At 44.8% G+C, this 14,701-nt stretch overlaps 1 protein-coding gene across 5 annotated transcripts in view; it reads right to left on the reverse strand.

Annotated features, from left to right (window-relative positions):
- Window positions 1–14,701, reverse strand: part of SLC20A2 (solute carrier family 20 member 2) — a 100,042-nt gene that overhangs the window by 31,563 nt on the left and 53,778 nt on the right. For all 5 annotated transcript variants that reach the window (XM_037055475.1, XM_037055479.1, XM_037055474.1 and 2 more), the window contains exons 2-5: window positions 9,442–9,995; window positions 4,991–5,131; window positions 3,332–3,417; window positions 463–559 (exon numbers count right to left, since the gene is read on the reverse strand). In XM_037055475.1, coding sequence (XP_036911370.1) covers window positions 463–559; window positions 3,332–3,417; window positions 4,991–5,131; window positions 9,442–9,730 — 613 coding nt within the window. In that variant the 5' untranslated portion in view covers window positions 9,731–9,995. The remainder of the gene's footprint in view (window positions 1–462; window positions 560–3,331; window positions 3,418–4,990; window positions 5,132–9,441; window positions 9,996–14,701) is intronic.

Here is a 14,701-nt window from a genome sequence, read left to right on the forward strand (position 1 = left end):
CTGGATTCATTGGTCTGACAGTTTCCAGGGGTTGACGTTTGTGCTCTCACCACATCTAGCGCCCCCTGGCATGTCCCCAGTGTGTGGATGTGTGGACCGTCCTGCTCTCAGGTGCTTCCGCCCCCCAGCCCAGCCCAGGGAGGCCCGAGGAGTTGACCCTGTTCCAGACTCAGAAGGCACAAGGAAGCCACTAAGGTAACACAGCTGGGTAAATGGCGGAATGAGAATTTCAGTTTTCTTTTTTTGACCTTGAAAGACTATTGCCTTTGTACTTCACATATACTTTGTACTCTTGAATACTGAAAACTAGCAAATGTATTTCCTATTCTTTTAACGACTCCCTAATGACCACGAGTGATGCTTTACACTGTCAGGATATAACAGGGCCAGCACCCAAGAAACCAAACTGTCAGATGGTAGCGCACCTGGCCTGCTGGACACAAGCTCCCATGGAATTCTTACCTGGTGCTCCTGTGTACATGATGGAAAAGACGTTTATTGCTATTGTAGCCGCATAGAACACTGGGAGTGCCCGGAGGCCATTGGGAACAGGGTCCTCCTGTGTGATAACGAGATAAAGTGGAAGGTCAGGATTCAAGAAGCATCTGGAGCCAACACAGGCAACAGGGTACAAAACACTGTTACAGAAAGTCTTCCAACCAGCAGGCCATGTCGCTGCCACATGACTGCTTCACAAAAACAGCTGTCAGCTCAGGGCCGCCTCTCCTACACAAATGCTGTTTCAAAGAGCCCACTATTGTGCCCAGCAGACACTCTACAGCACTGGGTTCACATGAGTGGACGTCAGTTTTAGAAACAGAGAAAAACTGTTAGGTTAGGTCGGCTCCTGAGGACTTATGCCTAGAGCCTGGCATCTGCTTCAAAACCTGTGACACTCACTACTCTGAGGAAAAAATCTACTTTCAATAAATGTGCTGAGACTCGACCCTCTGAGGATGCCTGACGAGAGTCAAATGACTTGAACACCACTGCATGACCATAGGGTTTTACGTCACTCTATTATGCAGCACATTTTGGCTCTATCAAAATATATAAAGCAAACATATTACCAAGTGTTACAATTTTTAAAACTTCTCATAAGGTACAGTATTTAACCTTCAATTATTAGAAGTTTAAAAACTGTGGGCTCTTTATCTAATAAAACATTTATTTACAACTTTAGGGTTCTGGTACAGCATTCCCCACTACTTCAACAAGGAAGGTGCTCCATGCATTTTAGGCTAAATAACACCTACAAGAATATGAGGAAGAGTTTTAAGCAGATCTACAGAGGATTTTGAAACAAAAACAGGGACTGAGAACTCCACGATGCATTACTGGCACATAGATATTGCCTAAGTAATTAAAAATGACCAGTTTCTAATAACCACATAAGACATTCATGTGTCCATATGAATCACTACCTTCCCAGATAAAAGGAAATCCCAATGTAAACACCGACGTGAGCAACAGGAGTGAGGATAAGTAGAAACTATCTCAAAGATTTCTACTATCAAAGGCGTGTGGAAAGCAGGTGGGTTTGCAGAACAGAACAACTCATCAAGAACCTATCCTGGGACGTCTCAGGCAGCCATCAGCACCTGTCAAGAGGCTTGGTTTGACCAGTAGTGAGGTGTAAAGAACAGCAAGAGCAGGGGCAGGAAGTGACTCAACTGTATGACAGTCACCCCCAGATCAGGCTGGGAGGTGACGAACAGCAAACATGAAGAGCCAATGGGCAGGAGATGGGACAAGCAGTCTTCCGATCTGTCACGTCCCCCATGAAAAGCAGCCTAGCTGAACTGGACACAACACCCTGGGATGCTCAAATGCTGACTGCCTCTGGCTTCCACAACGCTGTTTTCTTAGGGACAATGGCTGCCAAAGAAAGACTCTGAGCCAACAACTTCTGAAGGTGTGTAAGCCCTGAGTGTTTGGTTTTAATCAAATCATCTTATGTTTTCTCATATAACCTACTGTTACAACTCAAATGACAGCTGCCTCTTTGAGGTCTGTCTCCTTTCCTCCATCCTGCCCCTCTACCTAAGTCCCTCCCTTTCTCCCTCCCATTCTCTGCCACCTTCCCAAGCATCCACCATTTCCTCTCAACATTCAATCAGTGTCTCTGAGGTGCTAAGCACAGTGCTGGGCACTGAAATAAAAAGTGAACAAGACAGTTATGGTTTCTATGTTTACAGATCTCATAGTAAAAGAGCAAAGAAACCACTAAGCAAGAAATAAAACACAGTACACGGCATGAGAGTGCAACGATGAGAAGGTACACAGTGCGGCGGGTTTAGAAGAGAGGATCCAGCCAGAACCTGGGGTGGGAGAGGAAAGCCTTCCTGGGAAGCAACACCTGGAGGTTGAAGAGCAGCAGGGTTTTGGCGGGAAAAAAGGGTTCCAGACAGAGGAAATAAAAAGGGTGAAGGTTACCAGGCAAGAGGGGCTGACACCTCCCGCATGTAAACTAATAGTAGCACGGCAGGAGCCCGGGAAAAGGAACGGCAAGTTTGTACTCATCCAAGAGAATGAGTCCCTCCATGGACTGCTAGGCAATGCTAAGAAAACACAGCCACATCTTTAAGGAAGGATTCAGCCGAAGAAGGCGTGTTCCTGATGTGCTGAGCATGTGCTGTAACACAAAGATCCAGGCCTGCTTTCTGGTTTATAAAATATGGCAACGACCCCTTGACAGTCAAAAAAAAAAATACAATCAGTTTTTTTCTAGACCACCAACCTCAGGAAGTTTTAATTTTAATCTCATTTTATTTTTGATGAACTACACTTCTAATAGGTATATTTCTTTCTCTTTATCCTTTTAAGGACAGGAAAAAAGTCAATGTCTCAAACTTGCTTTCTCCATAAAAAGGAAAAGAAGGAAAGGGGGAGAAAGAAAGGGAGAAAGGGAGGGAAGGAAGGAAGGAAGGAGAGGGAAAAGAAGGAAGGGAAAGAAAGAACACTTTATTTCGGGGTAAAGGAATTCTCCAGCTGTTTTTAGTAACAGTTTCAAAATCTAATTAACAGCCAGGAAATAATTACCTTCCCCCTTTGAGGTCCAAGCACAATGCCTGGGAGTGTCAATAATTAACTCCGTCCTAGGCCAGAGACAGGATGTACAATGCTGCCTCCGGGGGGTCCCTTGGGTACTTTACCTTGAGTCTTCCCCCTACATTAAAGCAAAATCTGATTCTAACTCCAGGGTGCTGTGCCTTAAAAATGTAAAAGTACGATTATTCCTCCGTCCCTTCTGATGATTAATTTCTATTGAGTAGGACCAAAATTAGTTCCAAAACTTAATCTAAAAACAAAACAAAACAGCCTCACTTACCTTTTTTAAGATGAAAACTCGGATCAGTACAAACAGCATGCCAGACATGAAACCAGACAACAGTGGAGATATAAACCAAGAAGCAACTGAATAATTTAAAGAAAGGTATAAGGAATGTTAAAATGCTACATAATTCAAGTCACACTTATATAACACAATCGCAGCAAATACACAGCACATACATTAATAAATATTGCCAGAACCATTCATTGCCGCGCAGGCCCTAAGGAACACTGCTGTGTGGACGGGGTTGGCCCTCAGCAGAGACACCCATCTGAGGGCGTTCACACGCAGTTCCAAAGAGCTGGCCCGCCCGCTGCACACAGCCCACCACGGAGGCGACCCAGGAGCTCTGGATGAACATGGACTTGATTCCCACTGAGCCCCTCTGCCCGCTCTTCTTATCGATCCATGTGGAGACCCAGTCCTTGTTCCAGCGTAGGGGTAAGTGCAAAGGTGAGCCGCCTTCCATTTCATTTGCCAAGTCCAGCCTGGCTGTCATCCTGGTACTCTGAGTCTAGCCTAGAAGTTCCCAACTCTGGCTACACACTGGAAACACCTGGAAAGTTTTCGAAAACTGGTTATACTCTAACTCTACCCCCAGAATTCTGATTTAAAAGTTTGAAATGGGCACTGGGCATTGATATTTTTCAACTGCTTCCCCAGGTAATTCTCATGTGCAAACAGAGTTGAGAGCCGTAGTTTTAGAAGCCTGGGATCTAAAGTGACTTTCCTGGCCACCCGAGTCCCTGCTTAGCAGGTCATGGATCCATTGGACCTACAGCCTCTGAGGCCACTCTGATTCTTAAAAGAACGAGCAAGCCAGAGGATGGAGATGGGAGAAAGCATTTTTTTACAGTGGGCGGGTTGGTACTTACAGGACCGAATGGATTTGCCTCTTACTAAAGCTAAGGCCAGAAAGCAAGTTGCTAGACCTCTTAACACAGCCCCAGCTGGGCAAGCTACAACCCAGAAGGAACACGAGAGCCTCCTCTGTGCAGGGCAGACTGGTGCTCTGTTGAGTGCAGTGAGGTAAACAACACTGGGCCCACTTCGAGGCCTTCCCATGACCATAAACCCGGACTCCTGAACACTGAAGGTATTTTCTCATTAGGGCCTAGTTTTTCTCTGACTAAAGACTGATTTCATTGAGATGAATTTCTTTTCTGCCTGGGAACAACAAATAAATATTGATTTTTCAAAGCTGGATGACAATGTAACATCTGAAAAGAATGTTTGGTCCTAGCTATTGTAGTTCAGTGGACTGTGTGCAGGCTGTGAACCAAAGGGTCGCCAGTTCGATTCCCAGTCAGGGCACAGGCCTGGTTTGCAGGCCAGCTCCCCAGTAGAGGGCGTGTGAGAGGCAACCACACACTGATGTTTCTCTCCCTCTCTTTATCCTTCCCTTATCCTCTCTCTAAAAATAAATAAATAAAATCTTAAAAAAAAGAAAAGTGTTTGTAGGTAAAAAAATTCTCTAACACATAATAGTTCACAATCCCCATTAACAGAAATTTTAAGGAGAAATATGTTACCCGTATAGGTCTTCTAAACCTTAACATTTGAAGGAAGAAATATATTATAATGGTAACATTTAATGAAACTAACTCTAGTGAATGTAAACTTTCCTTCTTATAGATAAAAGAAAATGGTAATTACCAATCTTGACAAGCTCCATCCATTGCACACCTTTTGTGCCAATTGCAACAAGTGAGAACCCTATAGTTGCACCAACGATGCAATGAGTCCCCGAGATCGGAAGTCTCAGAAAGGATGCAATCAGCTGCCAAACAGCTGAACCTAGAGGTTGAAAGATTAAAAAAAAAAAAAAAAAAAAGTCAGGTACAGAGCACAGTATCTCAAACAGCCACAAAGGAAGAACTACAAATCACTCTTCTCCATAACAACACTCCCTGGCGTTAGCTCTCTGTGGGTGGAGTCTTTACAAAGTGCTAATGTCCTGACAAAATTACTCAATGAACTTTAGTCAAAGAAAAAGTCTTCAACACTGAAGGGATAATGATGATTTATTTAAAGAAAAGTATTTAAGAAAAATCTCTTGATGCCAGTTATTAACTGCCTTTGTCACCTTTAGGTAAAGGAGCTGATAATGAACTTGTTCTGATGTGAACTGTGGCCAGGATCAAGCAGGAAATTAAGGACCTGAATAAACACAGAGAAACAACTAAGGCTGCATACTGGAAAAGATTTCCTTGCAGCTATACCCTGAAGTCACATAATAAGGAGGGCTAAAAGTCGGCTGTGCCATAGTGGACTGTACAAGAGACAGTTTAACACCACTTTGCTGTTTGATTTTTGCCTCTCGCGTGAGAAGGAACTACGGCATTTAACCCGAAGCTGGTCATCTGCTCTCAGCCCCTGCCCAGGACGATGGAGCTTTTCCTTGTCGGTTTCCTCAAACCTTCTTGTTCTTAGGAGTCAAGAGGATCCCTTCGTTGTGGCTTTGTGCCCTTTACCTTAATTTCACCATTCTTTTCCAGGCTTAATGTTTTTCTGGGCTATAGTTCCCTTCAGATATTTTCATAAGCAGATCGAATTTTCCCGTGAGTATTGAAAGGATCAGAGGGGAGAGATCACTTTCAGACACAGTTGTTGAAAAGTTCATACAGAGAACAAAGAGTGTGGCCGATAAGCAGGGCCCATTATTAATCCCAAATGTTAATTCTGGGAATCTGGTTGCTTGGCAGCAGCAGTGCTTTCCAGCAGTCCCTTGGCATTTTCTCCAAAAACATCGAGTGACAGAGGGTCACTGAAGGCTGTGCAGGTCCTGCTTGGTGAGCAACGCTGACAGTTGCTCCGTGAGCACCCAGCAAGCTGTGACCCCGCGTCTAAACCTGAGTGTGTGCTGGGAGGAGAAGGGGCCGGCCCTGCGCTGCCAAACCAGCCCCGCAGCACCCAGTTTTCCCAGCAGACAATGCCTTACAGGCCTTCACAGGGACTGCGTGGTTGTTTCTAAAAGGAGAGCCAGAGTGTGGGGCATGTTTCACGGCATAGAACCATAACTTTAAATGCAAACTTTGGGATTTCTATTCTCACAGAAATTAAAATATCCTAGTGCTGTTAAGAGAATGGTATAAACTCACCCACATGGATTCAGACCATGAGATTTTTCCTTCCTGAAAGCTGTGATTTTTCCTCTGGCTGACTTTGTACCGTAAGTCCTGGAGCAGCAGGGTTTGTGAGGAAAGGCAGGGGTGTGGGGGCTGCCCACATCCTGTGGGGGCTGCCCAAGAGAGGCAAGGACGAAAGGAAGGGTGCCCGTGGGGAGGAGTGAGGGAGTGGCTGAAAGGAGAGGGAAGAGGAGGCAGGTATTTGCGGGGACCTAGCAAAATGAGAGAGGGTGAGAGGCCTCCTTAACCTCAGGAATTCTGAAGACAAATGGGATTACATTCATGCTAAGAAAAGCAGAGGGAAAAAGAACTATATTTTAACCTAAAATCATGATAGGCTACTAAAAGGGGTGAAGCACAGGCTTAAGAGGACAAGACAAAACCTAGGGAAAGATGGGGGGAAATGGGCATCCCTGAGACAACGGGTTTCTGGGAAGATGAAAGGAGGACAGAGAAAGGCTGGGGCTAGCAACAAGGCAGAGGCAGGTGGGAGTGAGCACAGGGCGGGGAGAAGGCTCAGGGCTCATGGGCAGAGAGCGAGCTGCAAGGGCACCATGCCCTGCTCAGTGTGGCTCAAGGAGATGGCTTCTTCATGCCACTGTGGGTACTGCCATGGGGAGATGGTGACTTGGGAATTCTCAGTAGATTTTTGGAACCATTGATGGTCTCATACTAAGTGGATTGACTATTGCTTTAGGGCTGAACTAGAGTCCCAAAAGATAACTTGTTCAAGTTTAGCTGGCACGAACAATTTCTTCCGTTCAACCAACCAATGCCACCAAAACTCTATCAGAAAGCACAGAGACCCATGGGCTTGGGAGAGGTTTCTAAAGAAAAAATAAAATGAAATAGAATAAAAGGGTAGGAGAAAGAGAGGGAGAAAAGACATGGATGGATAATTTAGAAGAGAAAGATTGGGAGAATTCAGACATCTGAACAGAATCAGTTCTGATTTTGGCCAATAATAGTTATACCGCCATCTCAAATTCACATAGCTCCTGTTTGCAAGGAGCCCAATTGTGACAATCCAGGTAACCCATATAAACTCCCAAGAAAACAGGCTTTGAGATTCCTCCAACCACACATACTCACACACACAGAAAAACAGGAGGAGGAGGAGAATAAGAAGAAAGAAACCAAAGCAAACAAAATCAAGTTATTCAAGCAAAACCTCAAATTGCTTTGGTTAACCTAAATTCTAGTTGAGGTAAGTATTTCTCATTCTTTCAGCAAAGAGCCAAAGGCAGGGGTGGGAAAACTGTCCACACGAAAAGTCAGCGGCGACATCAGCTCAGCGCACAGGACTTTCTGCTGAACTGAGGCCTCCGTGCGGCTGCACTCGCAAATCTCTTCGCTGGGCACCACCGCGCCTCAGGTCTCACCCAGCTCAAAGGAGAAGCTTCTGTTACTATTTAATTTTATCAGTTTTTCTTTATTTCTCCCTTCCCTTCAACATATCTTGCCCACATCATCCTGACTGAAAAAAAAAATCTCAATTTCAGGTCGATGTGATTATGTCTTAGGCATCTATCACAGCTATACAAGGGTGAATTTTACAAGTAACTGTTCTTTTTCTATGAGAATTTCCCATTACTTCTGACTACAATAAAGATGTGTGTTCACTGAAGTTAAATAAAATTCAGTCATTACAATAGCTGTTGGAGTTAAAGCAACCACGAACCCTCCATCTTTAACACAGAACATTCGGCTAAGACATAGGAACCCCTCAGCACGGGTCACCAGCCTAGTAGGCACAGCAGGATTTGATAGCATAGTACACCAGTCTGCTTCGGGTCAAAGGCCTCAACAACTTCTCCGACTAACTTGCTGTAATAAAAAAATAACGGATCATCTTAAATTTGGCAAATAATTTCCACATCCTGGGTGTTTAAATAATGCCAGAGACAATAAATAACTCAGAACCTGTAGAATGTAGCTGTGTTCTTGGTACACCAGCATCTTACCTCCTACTGCAGGACTCTCCCTACAAAAGGATACGTCCTGTTGAAAGCACAAGGTGGTAGAGTTCCTGTCTAACCCTCTTCTCCCTAACCGAATGACCCGTATTGATCAGCTGTCTGCTGTGACATCCTCTCTACCCAGAGGCCAGCAGAGAAGGAGCCCTGTCGGCTGTGCTTCAGGCATCTCTGCCAGATCCTCTTCTCAGCCGCAGCGAGGCAGTGAGGGAAAGGCCCACGCCGCTTCGGTCTGCGGTCACCTTGGGCGACAGAGGAAACGCACTGGCTGGCCAGTCAGTCTCTTACTGACACACTTCACTGCCTTCAGCACTTGGCTCCCATCTGACAACCTGAAACCACCAGTAAAAGTCTACTATAAACAGGTGACATGCCGGGGACCAGAAAACAAAATAAACGTACCAAATGGAGCTCCTGGAGTAGAATCAGAAAATCGGCCCAAAAGCCAACAAAAGAATTACAAATAATGCAGAAGACCAGGATTTCTTGAAACAAACACTTAAACTGAGAATACAAGTTACATGAATAAGTACTGTTTTATTGGCATCCAAGTTGTCAAAACATTGCATCCTAACTGACTTTAAAAAATCTAAGAAGAGAAATAAACCTTAAAGGAAATCTCTTAAGTAAATCTTTCAAACACACTTTCTTAGACTTGCTTTTCTCTAATAACTTTCAAACAACTTTAAAATGACAAGAGCTGCCCCTCAAATGTCTGTCTGTATACTTCAGGGAAAGGACTCACATGAAACCTATTTTAACCAAGTTTGCTAAAACTTTGAGAAAATGTGTTTGATATTTGAACACACACACACACACACACACACACAAATAACCAAATTAAAACAGAGAAAGTAAATATAAGATACAGCAGCTATAAAACATCACACCCAGTTTGTACAAAGCCAAAGCAAAAATCACATCTATGGACGCGACAAGAGCACTTTGGGGAAGACGGTCAGCGGACATACTTCCCACAGGTGTGAGGAATAATGCTACTTACCAACCATTGCACTAACTTCCCCAGCCATTAGTGTTTCTATTGTCTCGTTGTACAGGTTCACATCAATGATACCTTTCCGGATGGTCTCTCCTACTTTGGCTCCTAACAACACTGAGCCTGTGGTTTCAAATATCGAAGCCAAAATGCACGCCTGCTTCAAGGTCACCACGCCGGAGCCCACAGCGGTACCAAATGAATTGGCAACATCATTTGCACCAACAGAAAATGCCAAAATAAAAGCTATGATAAAACCTAAAATGACCATCCACAAATATTCATTCAAGGCCATTTTGAAAAGTGGACTCTGGGTACTTTCCTTTTGCAGAAATATTTTTCAATAAACGAAGCTTGAGGTTATAAACGTCGTAAGGCTGAGAGTTCTTGTAAACAGTGAGTTTGCTCTGGAAAGTGCTGGACAGTGTAAGAGCCTGAGCAAACTGCTAACTGCTGGTTTTCAAACTACTGTCAGCACAGTTCATTTGGCTGTGTTCAGTCAGTGGTGAAACACATTCCATATTTTTCCTGCCGATCTGGGAAAGCGGGGACGTCTCCTCCTGTAACAGAAAGAGAACAAAAGAAATCAATTACCCTAAGCAACAAGTAACAGTTTGTTCTTTGAGAAATAGACATTTTTAAAAATTTTATTTATTTGTTTTTAGAGAAAGGGCAAGAGATGGCAAAGAAACCTCGGTGTGCAAGAGATACATCAGTCCCCAACTGGGAATTGAACAGATGACCTTTCAATTCGCAGGCCAGTACCCAATCCACTGAGCCACACCTGCCAGAGCCAGAAATAAATTTTAAGTTCCCCTTTTAAGCCTACTAATGGGATCTAACTTTGGCATGTAATAGATATGACCATAAAGCAATTTAAGGAACACGATAATTAGGTTAACTAACACCCCCCCACTCCAAAAAAAGAAAAAAACCTGATTTCTAGAATATCAGAGGCTGAGCATGCTTTAGAATTACAACACTGATAGTAAGCCTTAATGGGATACATTTTTATACAATCTAAAAAATATATTTGGTCATTATTTTCAGAAAGGAAAAATTGCCTCCAGTGAACAAAAGACAAATGAGAAATTCAGAGTTAAAACTTTTTTCAAATATTGGAACGTGCCGAATGTTTCAGTGCAGCGATCACCAAACCTGAATGTGTGACACCAAGGGTGTGGCTGACCATCTACCTGCGCAATTACCTACAAGGGACGGGCTCTGTACACTGTGGCTACTTCATGCGCGTCTGAAAGGAAGTTTGTAGGTTCTGGTGCACAGTGATTCGTCCAGAAGGTGACAGAGGCCAGAGTGGGCAGGCCTCACAAAAGGAACACGGGAAACCGGTGAATGAAGCTGTCCTATTAAAGCACAAGTCGGGCCAGGCCACAACTCCACTTCTTCCCATCTTGCAGAGGAAAAGCCCAAGGCCTCTCGTAGCCTGTAAGATGCTCCAAATCTTAGCAGACACCCGCTCCTGGCTCACTGGCCTCAGCTTCTGTTCACACTCTTCCCCCACTGGCTCCTTGCCTTTCCTTGCATACATCAAGCACACACCTCAGGGCCTCTGAACCTGCTGACCCTCTGCCAGGAAAAGTCTCCCTGACAGCTGCACAGTTCACTCTTCACTCTACTTAGGTCTCTGCTCACATGTCACCATCAGAGAGGTTCCCTGACCTTGTCAGAGCAGCCCCTCCCCCACACCAGTTTCATCCCTCTCACCTTACTTCTTTTCTACTCATTCATTCATTCATTCATTCACTCAATGCCTGTCTTCTCTCACTAGGGTGCAGACACTTGGTGGGGTTGACTGCCATATCTCCAGTCCACACAATAGTGCTTGGAGCCCTAGCACTAACGTGGTGAGCCCTAACAAACTGGTTGAATAAATGAAGAAAGAAGCTATCAATCAAATGGACGAAAGTCTTGCATATTCCTCATTCTGAGATGAAGAGGAGATATCATAAAATTAATATGTATCTATAAAGTAAAAATGTCACTAAAAGCTTTGGAATTCTGGTATTCTATTATTTTTAAAAGATTTTATTTATTTATCTTTAGAGGGGAAGGGAAGGAGAGAGGGAGAGAAATATCAATGTATGGTGTTCTCTTGTGCATCCCCTGCTAGGAACTGGCCCACAACCCAGGCATGTGCCCTGACTGGGAATCAAACCGTGGTTGTTTAGTTCGCAGGCTCACATTCAATCCACTGAGCTACACCAGCCAGGGCCTGGTATTCTATTATTATACAGTACTAAATCTGTGTATTTTCTTTGGTGGTATTAGGTAAGATGGTAATAGGTACCATCTATGACGGTATTAGGTACCTAGCACAGTGTGGTACTCTTCACAAATGCTTACTGAACTGAATAAATTAGGCTCATATACAATACAATGATCAATTAACATTAAGGTTACACAGGGGGATAAAAGCAGGACACAAAATTTTACGTACATTGTGATTGTGATGTTAGAAATGCATATAAAAAGACCAATAGTGGTTGAGTTTGAGTGGTGGTGTTATAGATGATTTTTCCCTGTCTTCCCAAAACTATATATTGTGGTTATATGCTTTTCAAGTTAGAATAATATACCATAAAAAGAACACAGACTGTGCACCATCTCTGCACGCTGTGCTGCATGCACGCAACAATATAGACACACTCGACACACCCGACTGTTTCTAAGCGCTGTAGCCTCTGCCATTCTGGAGATTCAGGTCTCGAGGGAGGCAAGTGGAAAGACCCCTCTCCAGGCTAAAGGCGGTATTTTATTAATATCATGGGCATATTAAATCTAATATTATATGAAAATACAAAATGAAAAGTATTTTGGACCAAGAGTACCTATCCTAAAATATAAAGAATTCCTGAGGAAATCTCGTTTGTTAGGTTAGGTTGCCAGTAGGGCAAACGAGAACCACACTCAACACCTGGGTGGTGTGGCTCTGTGGATTGAGCACAGGCTGTGTGAACCAAAGGGTTGCTGGTTCGATCCCCAGTCAGGGCACATGCCTGGGTTGGAGGCCAGGTCCCCAAAAGGGGGCACACAAGAGGCAACCACACACTGATGTTTCTCTCCCTTTCTCCGACCCTTTCCTCTTTCTAAAAAAATAAAATCTTAAAAAAAAAAAAAAGGACCACACTCAACAAATATTCACTGAGAACCTCCTTTGTGACAGTCACTGGGAATACAGTGAGTAAAAATGAGGCCCTGGCACACATGGGGCTTACAGTCCAGGGAGGGAAACAGACACCCAGGTGAAACTCAGTGTGTGACTGCAAACTGTGGTAAGTACTACAAGCAGGAGGCACGTGTTCACACATCATCATGGGAGCACAGATGTGGGCAGGGTAGGCTCACCTGCAATCTCGGGATGGGAGAGTGAACTCTGGGACTGGATGGGGCATTCCAGGCATTTCCAGGTAGACGGAGGTGGAGAGGAGCAGAATGAGGAGAGGAGTCTGGGGGCAGGCCAGTGTGAGGAAGTCCCAGTGCCAGTTAGGCTGGGCCCTAACGAAGACTGTGGCCACCATGCGAACAATGGGGTGATGCTACAGGGTTCTAATCAGAGGGGAAGTCCTGGTCAGACTGGCATTTTTAAAAGATTATTCTGGCTGCAACACGGAGAATGAGCTGGGTAGAAGTGGAGTGAGAATGTGGAGAGACTGATTACGAGGCTACAGCCTGGGTCAGGCACCAGGGCGCCTCCCGGACCCAGGGTGAAGGGGTGATGACTTCAGGATGTCCTTCGGTGGTTAGAGTCAACAGGACTTGGTGATGGTTTGCACCTGGATGTTGAGAGGGCACAGACGGTCACTGACTTGTGGAACTGGACTGTAGAATATCTGAGTGTCTTTTCTCTTTTGTACTATTTTTAGGTGTTAGGATGGGGAATGGCAATAGGCTCCCCCCTTTGGACACACAGAGGTAAACCACAGGAGTACAGATGAGAAATGCGGTTGGCTGGGGCACCTGAGCAGGTATGCCCAGTGTAGGTTGGGGAGCGTTTTGATCATCTTTACAAATTGGGGGAGGCACCATTTCAAACAAGGGATTCCCTCTCCTAGTTAGGTAATCTTGAATAACATATTTGCACAGTCACATCTGTGTTCATTAAATTGGCTTTTCTCCTGCACATTCATATCCTTGGTAACCAGCTCAAGTCCAATAAGCATCTGGGTGAGGAGAAAGGCCTGTTGTTGGGAACCGCCCTGCCTGCTTTCAGAAGCTGTAAGCCCCCATGGCTAAGGCTGAGTGAGAGACCTTGGAACCCTAAACCACTAAGGAGACAAAGCTTATCCCCCTGGACGGAGCACCGCCTCTTCCCACTTTAGTTCACCCTGCCTGACCCCCAGTGCATGACTGGTTAGCCAATGATGGGTAAGATTCCTCAAGGCAAGGATAACCTAAGACAGGCATGGTCACGAGGGGGCCCTCAGGGAAGGACTTGGGGGGCTATAGAAAAAGAAGGTGATGGACCCTTGCCCCTCGGCTTTGACATAGCCTGATTCCTCATTCTGTCTGCAAGAAGTCTCCTAATCTCTTGGCTGCCTTACTTCCCCTGCCTGACTTAAGCCTGAAACAATGACAGAGGGTGATGCAGCCCTGTGCTGGAAAGGGCTGGTTCCCTGGGTGATCAGGCCTAAGAAAGAATACACAAAATCCTGTGAAACCTGCTTTGCTAAGAATGTTCTCAATTTTCTAATAAAGTCCCAAGCATGAAATGAGTTTGTTTTACAGCCCTTTAGCTAACTGACTCTGACTCAGAATAAGCCCTCATAGTTCTTTGAATGTTATCTATTGTTGGATCCTTACTGCCTAACAATGATTGATGAGCTTTGCCTGTATTCCTGTGCAAACTGAACCCAATAAAAGCCCATTGAGGAAAAGGCTCCTCACTCACCCTTCTCCTTTGAGAGCTCTGCCACCTTTCCTCCCCAGGCAGATCATGTCTCAGTAGACTTATTCTCATCCGTGGTAGATGGTGGGGGTGGGGGGGCTCTCTGATGGAGCACCCCCGCCGCTTGTCACCTGTTTGAGACCTAAATGATCTCTAGCTCACATCGTATTTAGAAGGCCTGTGTTGTGTTGCCAGGTACCAACACCTCGATTTTCTCCCTTTCCCATCACTTGTCAAACAGGAGTAAAATAAAACAAAGCACTTAAATGACTACAAATCTGCTGCATAAAGAGGGCGATGCTGCTGACACCAGCCACTGGCAGATCAGAAGGCCACTATGCAGGAGGCCAGGGTGGTGAT

The sequence above is a fragment of the Sturnira hondurensis genome, unplaced genomic scaffold (assembly GCF_014824575.4).
Source record: "Sturnira hondurensis isolate 20B ecotype Veracruz unplaced genomic scaffold, ASM1482457v3 Scaffold0008640, whole genome shotgun sequence".
In the NCBI taxonomy this organism is placed as follows: Eukaryota; Metazoa; Chordata; class Mammalia; order Chiroptera; family Phyllostomidae; genus Sturnira; species Sturnira hondurensis.